Here is an 18712-nt window from a genome sequence, read left to right as displayed (position 1 = left end):
GGCTCCGCCTGCATGGTTCTGCTCCATCAGAAAGTGCCTCTGGCTGAACACGCAGGTGAGCAGCAGTGAAGCCGGGGGACTTCTGAGTTCCAGACACTGCAGGCTTCACTGTTGCTCTGCTTCACCACCAGAGGGAACCGTCATCAAGGAAATAACCACAGACACACAGCATCACACCAACAAACACAACAAACACTCTCTTTTCTTCCATATTGTTTGAATTTATTGGCAGCCGCGCAACATCCAATAACTTCTGACGTGGAGGAAGCGGTGGGCTGGTTTGTGACAGGGCGGGACCCGGGTTCAGACGTGTCGTTGAGCAAGAACTAATCAGACAGCTAATCCTCCCTGGTACCGTGTAAACACCTTCAGCCTGAGCTGCTGAGTCAGACTCTGCTGCAGACAATAAATCAGTTTGTGTGCAGCTCCTGACCCAGTCCCCTGAGATCCATAAATACCAGCACACGTACTCTGTGTGTGTGTGTGTGCGCGTGTGTGTGTGTGTGTGTGTGCGTGTGTGCGCACGCCGTGGGATGTGGCAGCACATGCACGTGGCGATGCTGTGCGCTAAAAGCAGTGAGCCGAGCCGAGCGGGTCCGAGCTGATGTGGCCGTGGGTGCGGCTGTGCTGGGAGGGGGGAGGCTGTGAGGACGTGGGGGAGGGTTGGGGGGAGGCGGATCGCGGACTCACCAGATATCTGGGGCTGGACGCCGGGCTGGTCGTTGGAGCTGAGCAGCTGAGCCTGGATCGTCTCCACCACGCGCTTGAAACGTCGACTGGGACCTGAGGAGAGAACAAAGGCCTGCATTCAGGTGGGACTTCCCACTTCTAACTGCTTCCAAGCTTTCCTCTCTCTCTTGGTGACTCTCTTCCTGGTAAGCAGGAAGAGAGTCACCAAGCGCCTAATTCTCCAAAAGGTCGATTAGCAAAGTTGCATCTTGCTGCCAGGGCCTGATTTTAAGTCATGGATCACATCCTGACCCCCAGATTGGAGCTGACCCTGGACTTCCTGCAGCTGGTTTAAGCTGAGCCAGTCCAGAACCTGCTGATCGGATGGACCGGACTGAGACCGCGCCTGCTGATTAACCACTGACCTGAGAGCAGCGTGAAGGTGACGGAGTAGATGCCGTTCTCCTTGGTGGCGCTGGTGCTCTCGGTGTAGGTGATGTCCACCTGGAACTTCACTGGCTTCTGGAAAACCGTTGGACCAGCTGTGGACTTGTACTCGGCCCGGAAGCTGGTCTGCGAGATGACGCTGTGGCTTAGACTGGGGATCTGGGAGAGAGAGCAGGAGTCGCAAAGAGGCTATAAACAGCGTTTGTCTGATGGGACCTGTAGGAGCTGAGCGGTCCACCTGCTTCCTTCATGTTTATTTATTCATTTCATTGTGTGTCTACTGACGACCGTGCTTTAAGCCAATAAACAGGGAAACAATAGAACAGGCACCGGGTGGAGGGGGTGGAACTCACAGAGAGGAAGGCGTGCACGATGTCGGCCTTGATGGAGCTGAGAGGTTTGTCCCTGATCACGATGAAGATCTGCTCCTCCTTCTCCAGGCTGATGAAGTTACCGAACCATGACTTCTTGGCCAGTCTGCAGGAGATGGGAGCAGGGTTACACTACAGCTTCCACACTACAATAGATGCACTTAGCACACGGAACCAAAGAGATTCATCAAAGGTTGTTAGAAACTGTTCAACCAAAGACAAATGAGCTTCACCAGCTGCTGATCAGTTCACAGATCGTTGTTATTTACACTTGAGCTGCTTTTTAATTTCAGCCTCTACATTAACATTAGCATCTGTCTTGTGTTTATTCATAACTGAGACGGAGACAGATCTGTGGGACGCAGTACGTCTTATGTTGTTCTTATGCTACTCACTCTGGAGAAGAGTCTGGGGTGAGGCTGGACATGTCCTCCTGGGTGGGAACTGTGGAAGCAGACAGAGGTTAACGGTCACGTCCCCTTATGGCACTTCACCCTCTTCTGCGGTGGAGACACGTCTTCATGTTAAACTAAAACCAGAGCCGAAGGCAGCAGCTGCTGGCAGCAGGTGATCCTCAGTAAAGGCAGCCATTAGGAATCATATCTACTAGATGCAGCGTGATAACAAACACTCAGCGGGCCATTATCACACAGATAAGCCTCAGGTCCCCAACCCCCCATCCTCCTCCTACCTTGCATTTTCCTGCGATGGAAGCGTGGAGAGCCCAGGAAGCTGTTCTTGATGGAGTTGAGGCGCGTCCTCCACGGCATGCCTCCGATCGAGGGGCTGGGCGGAGGAGTCGGGCTGGGGGTGCCAGCAGGGCTGTCCTTGGGGGTGTGCACCGGGGTGCCCTTGGGGGTGGGGAGAGGACTGCCTCTGGGGGAGGGGTGGGGGGTCACCTGTGCGATGGGGACAGATTTGCCGTTGTGGTCAGGGTGGAGGTGGTGGCGGCGGAGGGGCGACACTGGTGGAACTGGGGTGAGGGGGATGGAGAGTTTGGGGGGGACGGTGAGGGGAGGGTGGCGTCTCACCCGGGGGCTGTTGGGAATGGATGGAGCCAGAGGCTGGATGGGTGTGTTGGGCTCAGACTTGGGAGTGGTGGGGCTCTGCGCTGTGCTGGGGAGAGGATTGGACCTGGTGGTCTGCAGGGGCTTCTCTGACACTTTGGGCTTAGCAGGGAGGGTCTGAGTGCGGGGGTGCATGAGGGGGGACCCCATCTTTGGCTGGAAGGACTTAGGCGCGTGGGGCCCCACCCCATTAAGTCGAACCTCCGGGGAGTGGGTGGGGCTGCAGTTGGGAGACTGACACAGGTCTGGGGACTGGGGCGGGATGAAAAAGCGCCGGTTGGGCTGCGAGCGGTCATGCACCGTCAGCCAATGAGAAAGAAAGGTTCATTCCCATAAAAAAACAGCAGGAAATTAAAAGAAGGAGCAGATGGTGGAGAGGTGGAGCAGGCAGGAGGTGGTGCGAGTGCAAGAAAGACAGAAAAACAAAACATGCAGTTAGCGACGTGATCAGCCAATCAGAAGGCAGCAGTGACAGGAAGGGATGCACCACGATCATCGTAGCCACGCTGCGACCTTTGACCTTCACAGCTCAACACTAATCAGATCAAAACATCTTCTCATGCAGACGACTACCGTATCATCCTTTACGCAGACATTTTCATTTTCTCTTCTTACTGGTCCCTGAAGCTGTACATACTGTAGCTACAGATATACAGTATTTTGCATCCGGTGCATCCCTGTTCACAGCAGTGACCTGGAGCTCCACCCTCCACCGGCCTCGGCCAGGGTGCATGCACAGCGCGGTGCTCAATGCCGTGGGATGAATGAGCAGCAGCGTTACAGCAGCGTGTGAAGTGAAGAGTGTAATCAACGAGCTGTTCTCCGTTTAGACCCAAGAACCCAGAGAAGATGACCTGTGGCTGTGTTCCATCAATAGACCTGAGCTGTGAACAGCTGCAGGATCTGCTACTCGACCACTGACAGGGAAGTTCTCACAGCAATGGATCGATTCTTCATCTGCGGCTGAACGGACATTGATCATGGATCTCATCTGGAGTTGGGCCTCTGATGGATCCAAACCAGCTTCATCTCAAGCTCTGAGATGTTCAGCACAGCCCAACGTGAAGTCACGTGCAGCACAGATCACCTGGTTGGGGACAGGCAGTCCCTCCCCCGTGATCTGGCCTCTGAGACTGTGTGGCTTGTGCTGTACGTCAAACAGGCTCAGAATGAAGTCCAGAGTGGTGTGTATGAGCTGCTGATGGGAATGGATATCAGTGTGTCAGGCAGCTGGTGAGATGCATTGTGGGAAGCTGAGGACCGACTTACCCTGGGACTGCTGAGAGGACTGGTGGACAGGCCGGAGGACGCTCCGCTGATCGACCGCGATCTGCACAAACACACAATGAGATCAGTGTGATGATGTCAGAGAGAAAACACGTCATCCTCCTAGAGTTGTCTCTGGTCTCACAAAGCTTAAGACAAACTAATCTGAAGTAACACAAAGACAGAGACAATAACAGTAACAGTGAGCTCAGCATCTGGTTCCACTCAACTGACTGATAAAAGCGTCTGAATGAGCATTTCTATTGTTCCTAATAGTTGGTAAACGTCTCCACATCAGACTTCAACCGGAGCTGGAGGCTGGAGTCATCAGTTCTGCATCATCATTAATCCTTCATTGCCCCTTTTCTTCCTGGACTTTTGTTCACACACACACTTGGGTCTTCGTAGACAATTTGTATTTAGCCGAAAGTAAAAAATTCCAGCAACTAAATCATATTTTAACAAGGAGGGATGACATCCCTAGGACTAGATCAGCTCCCCTGTGATGTCATCAGCTCCTCGCTGACTGTAGAATTGAGGTGAATCCCTGTTGCACCGTGTTGTGAGTCTCTCTCAGCTGCGTGTTGTGTGGCCGCGCCACTGACTGGAAGCTCTTTAAATGTGAAAATGAATGGCTGCCGTTGTGTTAGAAAGGCAGAGCACAACACGTCTGCTGTAATGAATCTCCACAATTAGATGATGAGGGAGATAAAGAGTCAGACGCTCCGCTCCATCTGCATTCCTGACACTTCATTTATGCTCATTTAAATCCAGGCTGCAAACTCAAGGTCGACCACATGGAGCGGAACCCCCCCCCCAGCAAGAATAAGAGCAGCACAGAGCATTTGTTTACTGGTATGACCCGGCAACAGGGTTTTGTCTGTTTCAGTTCTTCTTCTGTTTCCACCATGGACCCCCCCACAATCAGTCAATCAATCAATCTATGAATCAATTTATTAAAGTACTATATCCATCCATCCATCCATTAGACACTATTTGTTAGTCATAGCTTACACGCCTACAACACGTTCACAGATCACATCTACCACAAAGACACATCTCATCTATCACAACAGGTAAAGGAACAGGAGCGAGCACTGAGGATGGAACACACACAGAAAGTGGAACGGAGACAAAATGGGCAGATACCTTTCCTCCTTGCTGCAGTTAGCGTTTGTGATATCCAAGCTTTTACTGAAAACTGATTTGCTAAAAAGGGGCAGACAGAAAATCAGGAGACAGACAGAAAGGCAGTCACATCAGGGGCATCTACTGTCCAGCATGCAGCAAACCACCGTCACCATGAAACACAAAACCAGACACATGCACAGACGCAGGAGCATCGATCATGCTGGAGTCATGGCTTCTTCTCTGAAGACTCAGTGATGTTCACAGAAACAGAAGAGAGTGGCCAGGCTTCACTGGCTGGAAACCGATCCACCAGTTCCTTTGCTATGGAGAACAGCCGGAGCTTCTACACCTCATATTAAACAGCGCTTGGCGTTGACCCTCTTCATTGGAACTGACTTCCTGCCTCCTGCTGGTCCAACGCTGGACCCGAGCAGAGCTACAGAATCACTGCCCTCCTCCTCCTCTACACATCACACCAGACTCGTCTATGTAAATGACTGGAAGGCTCTGTCTCTCTGAAGGTCACATCTGTAGCTCTGAATCGGGTTTAAATGATGATGACGGTTCTGAGGACGTCACAGTACAATCTATATACGATCTGTGTGAGGACACATGCCGACATGCAGACAGGAGGATCATCATGTCAACAACTGAAGCCTGAACTGTTGTAAAAGCCTGTTGAGAAGCTGTGATGCACTGAAGCTTAAAACGAGCCTGAACTAAATGCTCCATTAAAAGGTGGCGTGGAGGCGATTCACTCTAAGCGTGATGAACGGATCGGTTCCGACTGTCCCCGTCGGGTTCACGGCCTCTCAGATGCTTCCTGCCGCCTCTGACCACATGCTCCATGCACACTGAACACACCACTCGGACCCCGGGCCCTCCCATGCATTTCCAGCTGCTGTTACTATTCCCCCAGAGGACGGATCTGTCGCATCCTGGTGTCTGACTCGGAGCTCGGGTCACGTCTCCCACATTAAGCAGGTATTTAACCACAGTCCAGTGAGGAGCTGAACCGAGGTCACGATTAGGTTAAACCAGAACGTCTGAGCCTCAGAGTCTCACTTAACTGAACTGGGATTAAATGAATCACAATAACCATCATTGACACTTTGAACGGCAGCAAGTGTGGCTGATCCGTGTGCGTCATGCTCCCGAACACGTGCAGATCTCCTACCTCTGGCCGTGCGTCGCCATGTCGATGGCCCTCCGCACCGGAACGGGAGAGCCCCCCTCCGTGACGCTCAGGACCTCCATGGACTTCCTCTCGGGCCTCCGCTTGCCGTGGCGGCTCAGCATGGGCGAGTCCACGCGCTTCCTGGGAGGGTCTGCTGAGCGCGGCCAGAAACACCGGGTCAGAAACAAGCAGCGATGGGAGACACGGCGGCTGAAGAGAGGATCCAGACTCCACATCTCTGGAGGATCACGTTCTCCAGACATGTTTAAGGGGTTGGACTGGATGGACTTACCTATCTCGTTCCGTGGAGGAAGGTTCTGGTCCTCGTGGCTCGGGTACCTCTCCTTACGGTCCAGCAGGAGGAAGTAGATCATCTTCTCCTGGTTGTCGCTAAAGAGAGGACAGGGAGAGTTGGCCGTCAGTCGATCCTCCCACTTCAATCTGTGGATTCACGGCCTCCCTCCACTCACTCCTCAGACAGCAGGTCTTTGCTCAGCTTGTCCTTGTCTCTGAAGCAGCCCAGCGAGTGCATGCTCTCCAGCACATCGGGGTCGATCTCCTCGGCCGAAGCCAGCGTCCTGATGGCCACCTTCCTGGGAACCGGCTGCTCGGGCTCGGGCTCGTTCTTCCCAGCGCTGCAACACAACACGCACGCAGAAAAGCAATGCGACAAAGCTGGACACGTGGAAGTGAAGACGTTGACAGTTCTAATGTAAAAATCATGAACAGATGCAACTGCGTCATATTCAGTCTCGGCTGTGAGTCAGAGGGAGCTGCTGAGAGTCCAACAGGGATCAATGAAAGACGGGATCAACAGGGAACCTGACTTGGTACAGTACAGTAGGTGTTAATGCCACGAAACAGAAACAGCTGCCTGTTTCTGAGCTGTTATATTTTTCCTCTTACAGTTTCAAGCTGAAAAAGAACCTAAACTGTGACCAGACACCACCTGCCGCCATTAATGTCATTAACATCAAAGCAATCACAACGTTGGTGAATCTAGAGGTGAGTCCATTAGTAGAGAAGCCGCTTGAGAGACCGTCCTCTACGCTGCTTTATTGCCTCACTTACCAACACAGACGCACAACACAGACAGTAAGAGGAAGCGGGAGTACTTACAGGTACCAGGTGTGCTTCTGGATCTGCTCTAACTGGAAGGGAACAGACGAGGAATCAACATTAGCGCATCTTTTATTTTCCAGGGTGAAGCTCATGAACAGACAGTAGGGTGGTCAGACCCCACCGCTGCAGACACATTATCTAACGCAATGTTATTTTCGTAATGCTTCTATTCTGAGTCTCGACTTGAGATGAAACGACTTTATGCAAAGCCCAGTAGCTGCAGGCTCGGCCGCGCTGCTAAATTTAGCAGGAGCGGTCCCTACGGCAACGGCCCAGACTGGAGATGCTACGTGAGGACGGGCTGAAGAAGAGGAGCTTACTGTCAGCCTTTTGTTGGGGTCCACTTCAATCATCCCGCGCAGGAGGTTCTGGCAGTCTGGAGGGATAAAGTGCGGCATGTGGAAAACTCCCAGCTTCACCTTCTCCAGCAGGTTCCTCAGGTTGTCGTCATCAAAAGGCAGCGCGCCCTGAAACGGGAGAGGAGCAGGTGGATCAGCCTTCAGCCTCATGCACATCTTCAACAGGCCTGCACGGCCTCATCATTTGGCCCAGTTATTAGCCCAGACCTGGGAACCCTCTAGAGGAAGCTGTCAGACCACCTCGACCGTCCTCTCAGCTTCCTCTAGAAGTCTCATCTATCCAGTGGTCAGACCCACGTCTGGGGCCTTTAAGGCACAATTCTAGTAAGATGCACTGAATACAACAGCGGGCTCCTGTTGTCAGGTGAGATAAGGGGGCAGCCTGCGAGCGATACCAGCCATCAGTCACGGCCCTGTGACGTGGGGACCGATGCAGCTTCCTGCTCTCTGAAGGCGGCGGCACCGAGCCAGATGGCCGCTGACACCGTGAGTAATCAGAGGTACACAAGTGGAGAGATTTATCTTCCCATGAAGACTGTGTTGTGTGATCCATCTTAATCAAGAGACGCACATGCGTGCGGGCACAAAGGACACGACCAAACACGGTCAGTTTCTCGGCTGCTCGCCCGTCAGTGTCGCATCACTGAGCTGCTGCTGCTGCTGAGGAGCTGTTGTTTTCCAATGTGAGTGACAGAACTAAACTAAGCCAAAGAAACATTTCAGCCTGGATGTGTCGAACCTGAGATGTTCAACAATGACTGAACAGAGACCAGCTCACAGGCAGCACGTGGCTCATGATGCTGGTTCCTGCAGCTTCTGTAGGAGCTGAATTTCACCAGACGAAGCTTTGTAGCAGCCACGAACATCACACTAAACATTCCTACTTGATATATATATTATACAAGGTTCATTCTGTGCTGCAGTGGGCAGCGTCCGTCACTCACCACTAAAAGTGCAAACAGGATGACGCCGCAGCTCCACGCGTCTGCTTTCCTCCCGTCGTACTTCTCCCCCTGGTGAAGAAGGACAGGGATAAGACTCATGATGGAGCGGCAGCATAAGCAAGGCTCTGAGCTTCAGCCGCTTCCTGGATGGAATAATCCACCCATATATGGACCTTCCTGCAGTGTAGCATCAGCAATCTGTGCTGCTGACTGCACTGCAGGAGCTATTTTGGGATGAAGTGTCTGAATTTTGGTTTTGTGGTGCATCGTGCCTCCTCTGCCGCTGTCACTTAGCTGTTTTCAGGTTTGCCCAAAATATCTAAAGCAGATGTGGGCTCCAGCCACAGAGGCTTTACAGGGAAGTTTACTGTACAGTAAAGAGCAAAATACATTGTTCAGAACTGCAATGTTTAAGTTTAAGTTTGAGAATTTAATCAAATGTGATTTCAAATCTGTGACTAATAGAAAAGTGACTAAAACAGGATTAACACTAAACAAGACTTTAGTTCACCTTTTGAAAAGTATCTGTTACGTTAGCGATGATGATGATTATGTAACAGTTCATGCCTTTCTGACAGGTTCAGACACTAATTTGCTTTAGAAGCACAGCTACATGTGCAGAGAGGATTCCTTCGTTGAAGCTTTTTCAGTGTGTGTGCGCACAGGACCAAGACAAAGGCCAGAGTTTAAGTACAATCTCAGTGAGTGGAGGAGGAGGGAGCAGTGATGTAAGAGCATCTGTGGTGGGAGCTGCTTTGACTGTTCCCAGGACAGAGTGAGAGAGAGTGAGCACTTACCCTGATGACCTCTGGGCAGGCGTAGTGCGGAGACCTGGAACACAGGGACACAGCGGTGGTGAGGGTGGAGCCACACAGAGGCAGCGCCACCTGCTTGGACTGTGCACAAATTAACTTGACCCACAACTACAGTAAAAATCCGCCTTTACTGTCGGTTCCTGCCTGTTACATAAGAGGACATGGCCTCGGTCCACATTACTGCTGAGGGCTCGTTGGGTAACGCGACAGCGTCGCTCCAACGTGACCCGGACGCTGACGTCATGTGTTCTCCGCACTGTCCAGTAATAAGTCGCAGGGTGTCAGTGGGACATTTTCACTGTGTTTACAGGTACCAGAGCAGGATTTAATGCTTGGATCAATGTCGCCTGGTCATGAGTTAAATGTGGAAAAAAGCACCTACACCCTGTGGGAGTTTTAAGAAAGCAGGAAATAAAGACGGACACAGATCTCATCTCCGCTCCCAGAGTGAATACAGCCGTCTGGTTTCACTCACTGTGGATTAATCAGAACGAATGAAGCAGCGAACACAAGTTGTAAGCTGAGTAAACACGCTCCATCACTGCCAGCGCCGCCGTGATTATGCTAATATATGTATGATTCCAACAGGCCAAGCTCATCCAGTCAAAGCAAACTAACTGCCATCTAATTACACCACAGCCAACGCTCACGCTTCCTGTGAGGAAGCTTGTCCACGATCGTCCCTGAGTGACATTTAATTAATACCATTAACATCACACACAGCCGACGAGTCATTTACACGATCCATCAGAGTTTCTTCATACAAACTGCCTGTATCACTGTGACGCGTGTGAGGAGGAACTGCGAGCCTCGTCCTTCATCGCTGCCCGAGAGCCAGTCGGTTTGACATCAGCACAGCAAAAGGCAACATGAACACACTTTAGATGGAAATAATATAAAGTGTCAGTGGCTGATGTAACGGTTCAGACTGACTCACCCACAGCTGGTCTCCAGCAGACTGTCCCCGACCTGCAGAGACGCCATGCCAAAGTCTGCTATCCTGATGTTGTTCTTCTCGTCTAACAACAAGTTCTCGGGCTTCAAATCTCTGTGGCTGCAAAAGCACAGATGATGAAAGAGAGCATGAGATGCTGTAATGAAGCGATGAGCTGTTGCTGGTGTCTGGACTGCGGAGGCCTCCTCAGCACCAGCATCACCAGGATCCCTGGCTCATGGCTCAACCTGTGCATTTTTCCGTGTCCTGCAGAGTAAATCTCATCCTTCAAAGCCAAACACTTGATATGTAACACAGAGTCAGAGGCTGAGCGTCTTTGATGTGCGATTGCGCTCAGACGCTCAGCGTCGCGCTCGTGTCCATGAACCCAAGGTGCTCCGAGACGTGAAACGAGATCAAGAGGAGCCAGAGCCTCTAAAGTCGCCCCCGGCTGCAGCTGATGAGGAGCTGTTCGTTAGAAAAGTAACTTTACCTCAGAGCCATAAATGTGTCTACAAGTTCACTGAGAGTCACATAACTGTGTCTTCTCTGAGTGAACATCTAGAGCTGCTCTGTCAGTGTCCAGCTGCTGAACCAGAGCCTCATCAGGCTCATGCTGATCACAGGAGTAATAGTGGATTAATTTATGCAGGAAGCTGCTTTGAGTCGTAGAGGAAACAGGAACAAGAGAAAGAAACTACGTCTGAACATTAAGATCATCTAGTGTTTTCACTGAGCTACTAACCAGTGTTTGCTCCTGGTTGACTCTCCTTTGTTTTAGCAGACACTGAGCTGTGGTTAATCAGGAGCGACTCATGCAAACAAACAGTGAGTAAGTCCATCAATAAATGACCGAAAGGAGAAATGCAGGTGCATGTGACACACCATATGGAGTGACTGTGGCAGAAGTCCAGGGCAGAGATGATCTGTCTGAAGAACTTGCGGGCCTCTTTAGGGGTCAGACGGCCTTTCTTCACCAGGTAGTCGAAGAGCTCCCCCCCAGACACGTGCTCCAACACCAGATACCTGCACAGGAGACGCCAACAGTGTCAGTCGTCAGCATCTTCAGTCTAACGCCGCGCGACTCAGAAGAGCTGACGGAAGCGTCTGTTCGCCGCGCAGCCACAGACAGAGACACAGAACCGTACGTGGGACGATCTGCCTGAGCAGGTTCACCAAAGAGGTATTAATGAAACAGCAAATAAAGTGCAGAGCTGAAGTCACAGAACATGGATGCAGAGTAAATGGGAGTAAATCCTCGGCTCGATCATTTATCTGGGGGACATCGCTGAGCCTCGCCGCCCGGATCGCCTCCTCCTCGCCTCCTCCTCGCCCTGATTTATGACCAGATTAACGGATCCGCCCAAGCGCAAACATGTCAGAACCGTTTAAATTACCAACGTGGCCATGTGTGAATGTTGAGTGTGAACAATCTGTTTGCATCAGTCCCGACAGGCCGCCAGCGGAACCGGCCACAAACACCCCAGAGCAGCGCGTTCAATAAATGACAGACTCCTGCATTCACTCAATAATAACATATGAATAAACACAGATGCTGCGCTTAATGTTGAGTTAATACTGATCCCCAGCAACATCAGGGCAATGGTGAAGTACCGACAAGAAGGGAGGCAGAAGGAGGAGGAGTTCTACTGTCAGTTTCCAGTTGTCCCACTTCATGGAATCCAGTCGTTTTATTTTGAAACTCTGACATTTTCTCACATTTCACGGCCATAACTTCAGGAAACGTCCACATGATTTGCTGAACTCCGACAGCCGGCGGCTCAGATTTGTTTCACACGAGTGTTGGAACCGTCTCTGCACAGAAGGAGCCGGTGAATTCCGTAAACAACGTCAGCTCATGACAGTTATTAAATGCTGCTAATATAAAAGCAAACGGCCCAGACTGACTCTGAGGGTCAGACATGTATCACCAGTGTACGATAAACAGCCTGGGCGCCAGCGTCAGTCTGTTGAAATCGTTTGTATGGCCTCTTACTGAGGTTCTACCGTGTCCCCACAGAACACGTGGTTCTCAGAGCTGGTTCCTTGAGCTCTGTGCTGATGCTCAGACGCTTTTGGTGAATCTGTGACCGCAGTAAACCTGGCTCCACGAGCAGTGTCGCTGTCTGGTTACTGTACTTACAGGTATTTTTTATTTTCGTAGACATCGTGCAGCTTTAAAACATGCGGATGCTCTATGAGTTTCAGAATGGCGATCTCCCGCTCCACCTGCACAAACACACAAGAAGAACAAACGGTTAGTGAGCAACACAACCACACACACAACCGTTACTGTACAGTATGGTCACGACACCAGTACAACTAATGTTGATTGGGTTGATGGTGTCCAACAGCATCACTAAAGCTATAAAAGCAGAGGTGCAGTGAAGTGCTGGTAGCTCTAATCTGTGTTAGTTCCACATCCTTGTGGTTCTGCTCCTCATCTGACTCCTACACATGTTCGTGGACTGAATCAATGAGGGAACCAGTGCTGGAAGCTGTAAACCACAGGTCAACCAGCGACGCCTTCGCTAATAAAGTCATTGATTTTCGGCTGTGGAAGCGCAGCCTCGACCAACGACCCGTCCGTCACGGCTCTGATGGCTCATTTTGTCCCCGAACTCTTTTCTTGCCCTTTTGTCGGCTTAGAGTCTGAATCGCCGCCTGTTGTTTTCGCCCGGGCGCGGTGTGACAGGTCTGAGAGGACAGACACAACACAGACGCTCCAGAAAATGAAATTTCATTTCCATCAAAGCCAACTGTCTTCAAAGGTCTGTTGAGGAGAGTGATGGAGGAAGGCAGCAAATAAATAAAAGCCCTTTAATCCTTGGTTTCCAGACCACACTGTCACACGTCTCGTTCAGTCAACGACCACCAACGCTCTGATATAAACTTCTTCTATAAAAGGCCTTGAAAGCTTCACTGGACCAACTGAATTTCACATTATTGGTTCGCTCTAATCACCAAGCAGCAGTGCAGGATGTGGAGGTGGTTGAAGGAAAGGCTCCAGTTCCTGAAGCAGCTGATCCACAGTGAACCCTCGTCTGGTGTGTGTCACACTCAACCTTTTTGGCTCCACATTCACAGACAGCGGAGGAAGCCTGAACTCTGGAACTGGAAGTGGCCCGGTTCTGACTCAGCAGAGATTGCGATGATCCGGTGGAATCGTTAAATACTGTGAGTGCGATAGAGATGGAGGTGAAGTGGCTCTTCGGTGGGAGGTAATGACTGCAGTGATCCCAGTTAGGATCATCTCTGAACACAGAGGCTCCTCTAACATGTGCTTCCTGCAGCTTTAAACATGTTTCCAGTCCAGTTGCACTTACAGTCTGAGGTAGTAGCACTGACATGAAGAAGAGGCCAGCGCTAGTCCTTCACTCCAGCCATATGTGTGCATTAGGGTTAATTTAAATGGTTTTACAGTAAACTGTCCTTAGGTCTGGTGTGCTTGTAGTGGGGGATGAGCAGGTTTTTAGATGTGGACTTAGAGTCTAGTTCTGTTGGGCTCTGGCGTTTATTGACCGATGAACAAACCCCCCAAACGATGTCAGATACATTCAGGGTCTTCAGGATTCCAGACACCCACCGCCACGTCATGCATCACAGACTGATAGAGAGCAGCGACGGGACTGGGAGTTCAGAGGCTGCCGTGCATCATCTGCTCCAGCCTTTCAGCTCTTCTGGGTCTGAGCTTGTTCAGTACTTTCCCACAGGTCGGTGCTGTCGGGATGACTCGGGGTCAGTCATTATTATAAAGTTAAGAGTGTCAGGTTCACTAAGATCCAACTTCTCTCTAATCTCTGATGGACAACGCAAAAGAATATTACAGTAACTCTACTTTGGTTCAGGTAGAGTTGGGGTTCCTTCCTCGTCAACTCTGATGTTGTGGGATGTTGGAGCTGCTGTGGACTGAGGGCAGCGCACATTTGAAGACGTAAACCATATTAACAGATACTGATGATCCATTAATTAATAAGTGTGTTGGCTCAGAAACAGCTTCTGTGTCTCAGGGGAAAGGTCTGGTCTGTGACAAAACAGACCCTCATTGATTTTTCCAATAAAAGCCAATTACATCAGTACTGGATCCCAGGTGGGTCTTACTTCACACCCTAGTGATGCCAATTTCCCCCCAGCCCACTGAGGGGCTCAGAGTTTCTGACTCATGCCAAGGCTTCATCCAGGATCACACCTCCTAATGAATTATGAGGATTGACTCTGGAAGCGGAGCCCTTCTAAATCTCTACTTAATTGAAACACGATACAGAGCTGAGGGGCACGAGGGGCGATAAATTGGAACATCCGCTTGGTAATCAAACCGCCATCTGCTGAAATAACGTCTGGAAGCTCCTGGAAAAGAGGAGGCGAGCTGAAGGGATGAGCCCGACCAGGTCTCACAGGCACCGAGAGGCCAAGCAATCAAACGGCTGCTGTCAACAGCTTCATGTGATTTGGCAAGAAAGAGAAAACATCCAGGGACTTTACGCAGCTACAAGACCACTGAACACATGAGAAGAGAGGAAAGAAACAGATCAGCGAATAGGAAACGAAGGTCAGAGTTGATGGGGAACTATTCAGACGAGTGAAATGGAGCCAGCAGCCCAACGACGATGAGCAAACAAGGTCAGTAAGCGATGATGGGCAAAGGAGCCGCAGTGGAGTCAAGTCCGCAGCCTTTCCCTCGTGTTGATCATGGCTGTGCACGAGTAGCTCCGGAGGTTCGATCTGCTGCTCGGTCCCAAGCAGAACCATACGCAGACACAGATGAACGAGTCCAGTCAGAAACCAGAGTTTGAGCAGCTCACACGCTGCTGCACTTCCTGTAATCCCACGCACGCACTAGTCCTGGACTTTAACGCTGACGACACTCGTGTTTGGACTGAAGCCATTGGCGGCGCCAACGTTACATTTGGACAACGGCTGTAAAGCTAAAGCCGAGGTGTCGTTAAATGCAGCTTTGCTCGGTTGACTCTCTCCCAGTGGTGCTGAAGAATCAATCCATGTTTGTTCCGTCTAGGCAGATCCTGGAGCCTGGTGCTGCTCAGTTGGGTATAGTTCTGTACAGGCCGGGTAATGCTAACGTGTTAGCTCTGATGGGACACCAGAGCTAACTGTCAGAGCTGTCCCACTGCTTCAAACGCCAGCCTTGACGCCTGGGTGCCAGACAGGGTGACGCCGTCGCCCACGTTCGAAGAAAAGCTGTGAACGTGAGGCTGCTCGTCTCAGCGGGAGTCGCACACCCACAGACGAGACAGGAAGCAGGACGGATGTAAACCCTTCCTGCTATGAAACCCTATAGAACGCAGTGGTTTTTGTCTTGTGACCGACACCAACGAGCCAGGTTTATATGATCCACATTCCTCTATGAGCTGCTACTACTTTTGTTTGTTTGTATTATTCACATACTCAAGGAATAGATGCCACTGGCCCATGCTCTAATAACGGGTTTTTACTGATTTGACTGATGAACACGAAACAGTCAGCGAGTGTTTGGTGAATAACAGCTGTACGAAGATGGGAAACGTGTGTTTATATGATAATGGCTTGAGTGACTGTGTTGGGGAGTTCCATGTAGCAACGAACAAGGCAGATGTAAATGTGTCTTGTGTAGTGTGAACAGAGAGCACATTCATATGCAAAACCATGAAAGGACAAATCCAACGCCGCAGAGTTCGGGATAAAGGCAGCGAAAAGAAAAGGAACAACATGAAAAGTAAATGTGCTGCTCTCGGAAAATGTCAAACAAAATGGGGTCTCCTCAAAATGCCAGCGCCGAGCCGGGGCGGAGGCACGTTCTTACTTTTCTGCTTAGGCTTCATTGTGTGTAAATACAATGGCCATAACTCCAGCCAGCGGCGGCACGTTGCCATAACAACAGAGCCTTAGCATCTGCTGAAGTGAAGCGGGAGTGGGAATGGAAGCGCGCGGCTGCACCAACGTGCACCAGGTTCTCTGGTTCTCCAGCGTTCTCACATCTACGCTTCATGAAATCCCGGCCCGAGCCGCTGACTCATGTAAACGCAGCCCATGTGTGGACTCGTCTGTGATGAGACTGTCAGAAATGTCTGAACGCGACACTGATCCAGAGTAAAACCGTCAATTACACTGAAAGGTTCTGACAAAGTTTGTGAAGTCTGAGTGTGAGTGGCAGCAGCAGAACACAATAAATAAATGGAGGCCTTACAGAGCAGATCCGCTTTGGTTCGGTTCCTTTATGGAGCAGGTTCTACTAGAACCCTGGTGCTGCTCAGCATCAGAACAGTGTCCACACGGACTCACCTTCATGAGGACGGACTCGCTGAGTTTCTCCCTGTTGACGATCTTTATGGCAACCTTCTGACACGTGACACAGTGGATGCCCAGCTTCACCAGACCTGAAAGACAGATAAATCCACATCACGTCGCTGCAGAGAAGAACAGATGCCTCAAAACGCATTGAACAAATAACAGCGTTTGAATTTAAATGTTAACGTGTTCCTGGTCGTGTTCTGGAGTGATGGAGTTACAGGTGGAATGATGTGTTTTACAGGCAGACTGGTAAATGTCAGCTGCAACCAGCGGACCCCTGAGGTCGGACAAGTTCAGCTTCTGTTTGCATAAAACCATCTGAAATAACAAAGGTCCTGTTACAGCTCCCTCATCACACACTGCTCCAGCCTCTTCTCCACCGAGAACCTTTGAGGCCCCGTCTTCAATGGCTCCGTCCGTCACTGGGCTGCGACACCAGGAGGCATCTCTCCTTTGTACTGAAGCTCTGCAGGCAGCGCTGGAAATGCCACTGCGCATATGCACCTCTTCATTACTTCACGCTCATCGTATATATCAGAGGAGATGGACGGCTCGGTTTGAAAGGTAATTTCCCTGTGGGGACCCAAGGAATCGAGTGGAGCAGCGAGTGAAGCAGGGCTGTTGGGGCCAAAGCAGCATCCCAGGCAACAGCCAGCACTGCTCATTAAAGCAGGACGCCACGGAGGGCGGGTGTACGAGGGAGGGGTGAAGGGTCAGGGGGAGATCAGAGTGAAGGCAGAATGAGTAGAAGTGCTCAGGTGACCTGTGTGAGGCGTTCAGGGACTGCGCTGAGAAGAACACCGTAAAATCAGGTGTAACTTGTTTCCACCGCTGCAACGCTTCTGCTGTATTTATTTAGTGTTCAATCTAAACCCATTCGTGGATCTGACCCATAGAACAACCTGGGCTGGAGCCTCAAGACTCGAGGATAACTAAGGTAATGACACCAACAGTCATACTGGTGATTGATGCTCCCATGAGAAGCTCGGTTCCAGCTGCAGCGGCCCGGTGGGACGCGTAGCAGTGATTGATCTCCACCGAGCCCGTTCATGACCCTGTAATCTTCTGCTGTCTCAATGACTCCTCAGACACCTGGATGTGAACAAATATGGCCCGCTACCACCATCGTCGCAGCTCTTTGTTGGACATTTTTCATTTTTCACAGTTATTATGATCATTATGTAGCTCAAAAGTAGCGGCTGAAGTAATAATCTGTGACACGTTCACCTCGAGCCTCGCTTCTAAATAACTCGAGCTTCTACAGAGGGCGACTCTCGGTGCTTTATGTGTCTGAAAAGCAAACACAAAACGCCGTAAAAGATCCAGAATTACAGTACACACTAATATTTCCAGTCATTTGACATTTTTATTGGAGCCTTAGTGACTTAAACGCATCGCCACATTATTGCTACCAATGGTAAGGGAAGTTTTCTTCATATTGTCTGTCCAGTTTGTCCACGAAACCCAACAAAAGGTGAAGATGAAGATGAAGATCTGACATCTTTGCATTGAATTAAGCAGTCTAAGGTACAACCCCCTGAGTGAACCTTGCACCTGTCCACCCAACCAGGTCCATAAGCTCCACATGTGGCCTCTCGGTCTCCTCGCTCCCCTCTAATAAAGCCTCTGTTTGCCTTTGGGCTGGAAGACCTGCTTCCACAGGCCTCATCAAAGACTAAAGCTACAGTTACAGCCCACGGAGATCATGATGAAGTCACCAGCTTTGGTCAGGAACCAGCTGGTCTGAAGGGAACCACGTCTTTGTGTCAGCTCCCCAACAGTGGCCGCGCTGACACCGGAACCATCCTCGAGGTGAGTGGTGACAGTCGGGTTCACCTTCACACCTCAGCGCTGTGGTCGCGTCCTGCCATCAGGCCTTTGAGGCTGAAGTGTGAATTCATTCCCTAAAACGTCAGCCGTAAATGTGCAATAATCCAGTTGTGGCCACGAAATCATCAGCCAGTGTGGCAATAACCGTGTTATGCATCAGCCTACTGTATGTTGAACCCTAGCGCAGCAGCAGGGGGTTGTTCAGTCACCAGCAGCTACGGCGAACATTCTGTCAAACCAAAGGTAGCCTGTAGATCGTCCCCTCCGGCTCCGGTGGAGCATCCTGCCGTTAGGA

At 50.7% G+C, this 18712-nt stretch overlaps 1 protein-coding gene across 10 annotated transcripts in view; it reads right to left on the bottom strand.

Annotated features, from left to right (window-relative positions):
* LOC114852719 (serine/threonine-protein kinase BRSK2-like) overlaps positions 1–18712 on the bottom strand; it is a 42730-nt gene that overhangs the window by 3337 nt on the left and 20681 nt on the right. For 3 of the 10 annotated variants that reach the window (XM_029145323.2, XM_029145327.2, XM_029145328.2), the window contains exons 2-19: positions 16579–16673; positions 12446–12531; positions 11188–11328; positions 10306–10422; positions 9351–9384; positions 8554–8622; positions 7571–7717; positions 7248–7279; positions 6599–6763; positions 6421–6518; positions 6129–6282; positions 4970–5029; positions 3824–3884; positions 2179–2836; positions 1883–1931; positions 1470–1593; positions 1095–1275; positions 691–783 (exon numbers count right to left, since the gene is read on the bottom strand). In XM_029145323.2, coding sequence (XP_029001156.1) covers positions 691–783; positions 1095–1275; positions 1470–1593; positions 1883–1931; positions 2179–2836; positions 3824–3884; positions 4970–5029; positions 6129–6282; positions 6421–6518; positions 6599–6763; positions 7248–7279; positions 7571–7717; positions 8554–8622; positions 9351–9384; positions 10306–10422; positions 11188–11328; positions 12446–12531; positions 16579–16673 — 2364 coding nt within the window. The remainder of the gene's footprint in view (positions 1–690; positions 784–1094; positions 1276–1469; positions 1594–1882; positions 1932–2178; positions 2837–3823; positions 3885–4969; positions 5030–6128; positions 6283–6420; positions 6519–6598; positions 6764–7247; positions 7280–7570; positions 7718–8553; positions 8623–9350; positions 9385–10305; positions 10423–11187; positions 11329–12445; positions 12532–16578; positions 16674–18712) is intronic. The other 7 variants (XM_029145324.2, XM_029145329.3, XM_029145330.3 and 4 more) reach the window with 7 other exon arrangements.

Source organism: Betta splendens, chromosome 3, assembly GCF_900634795.4.
Source record: "Betta splendens chromosome 3, fBetSpl5.4, whole genome shotgun sequence".
NCBI classification, from domain to species: Eukaryota; Metazoa; Chordata; class Actinopteri; order Anabantiformes; family Osphronemidae; genus Betta; species Betta splendens.
The sequence above is the reverse complement of the archived record's forward strand: the minus strand, read 5'-3'. Positions and strand labels throughout refer to the sequence as shown.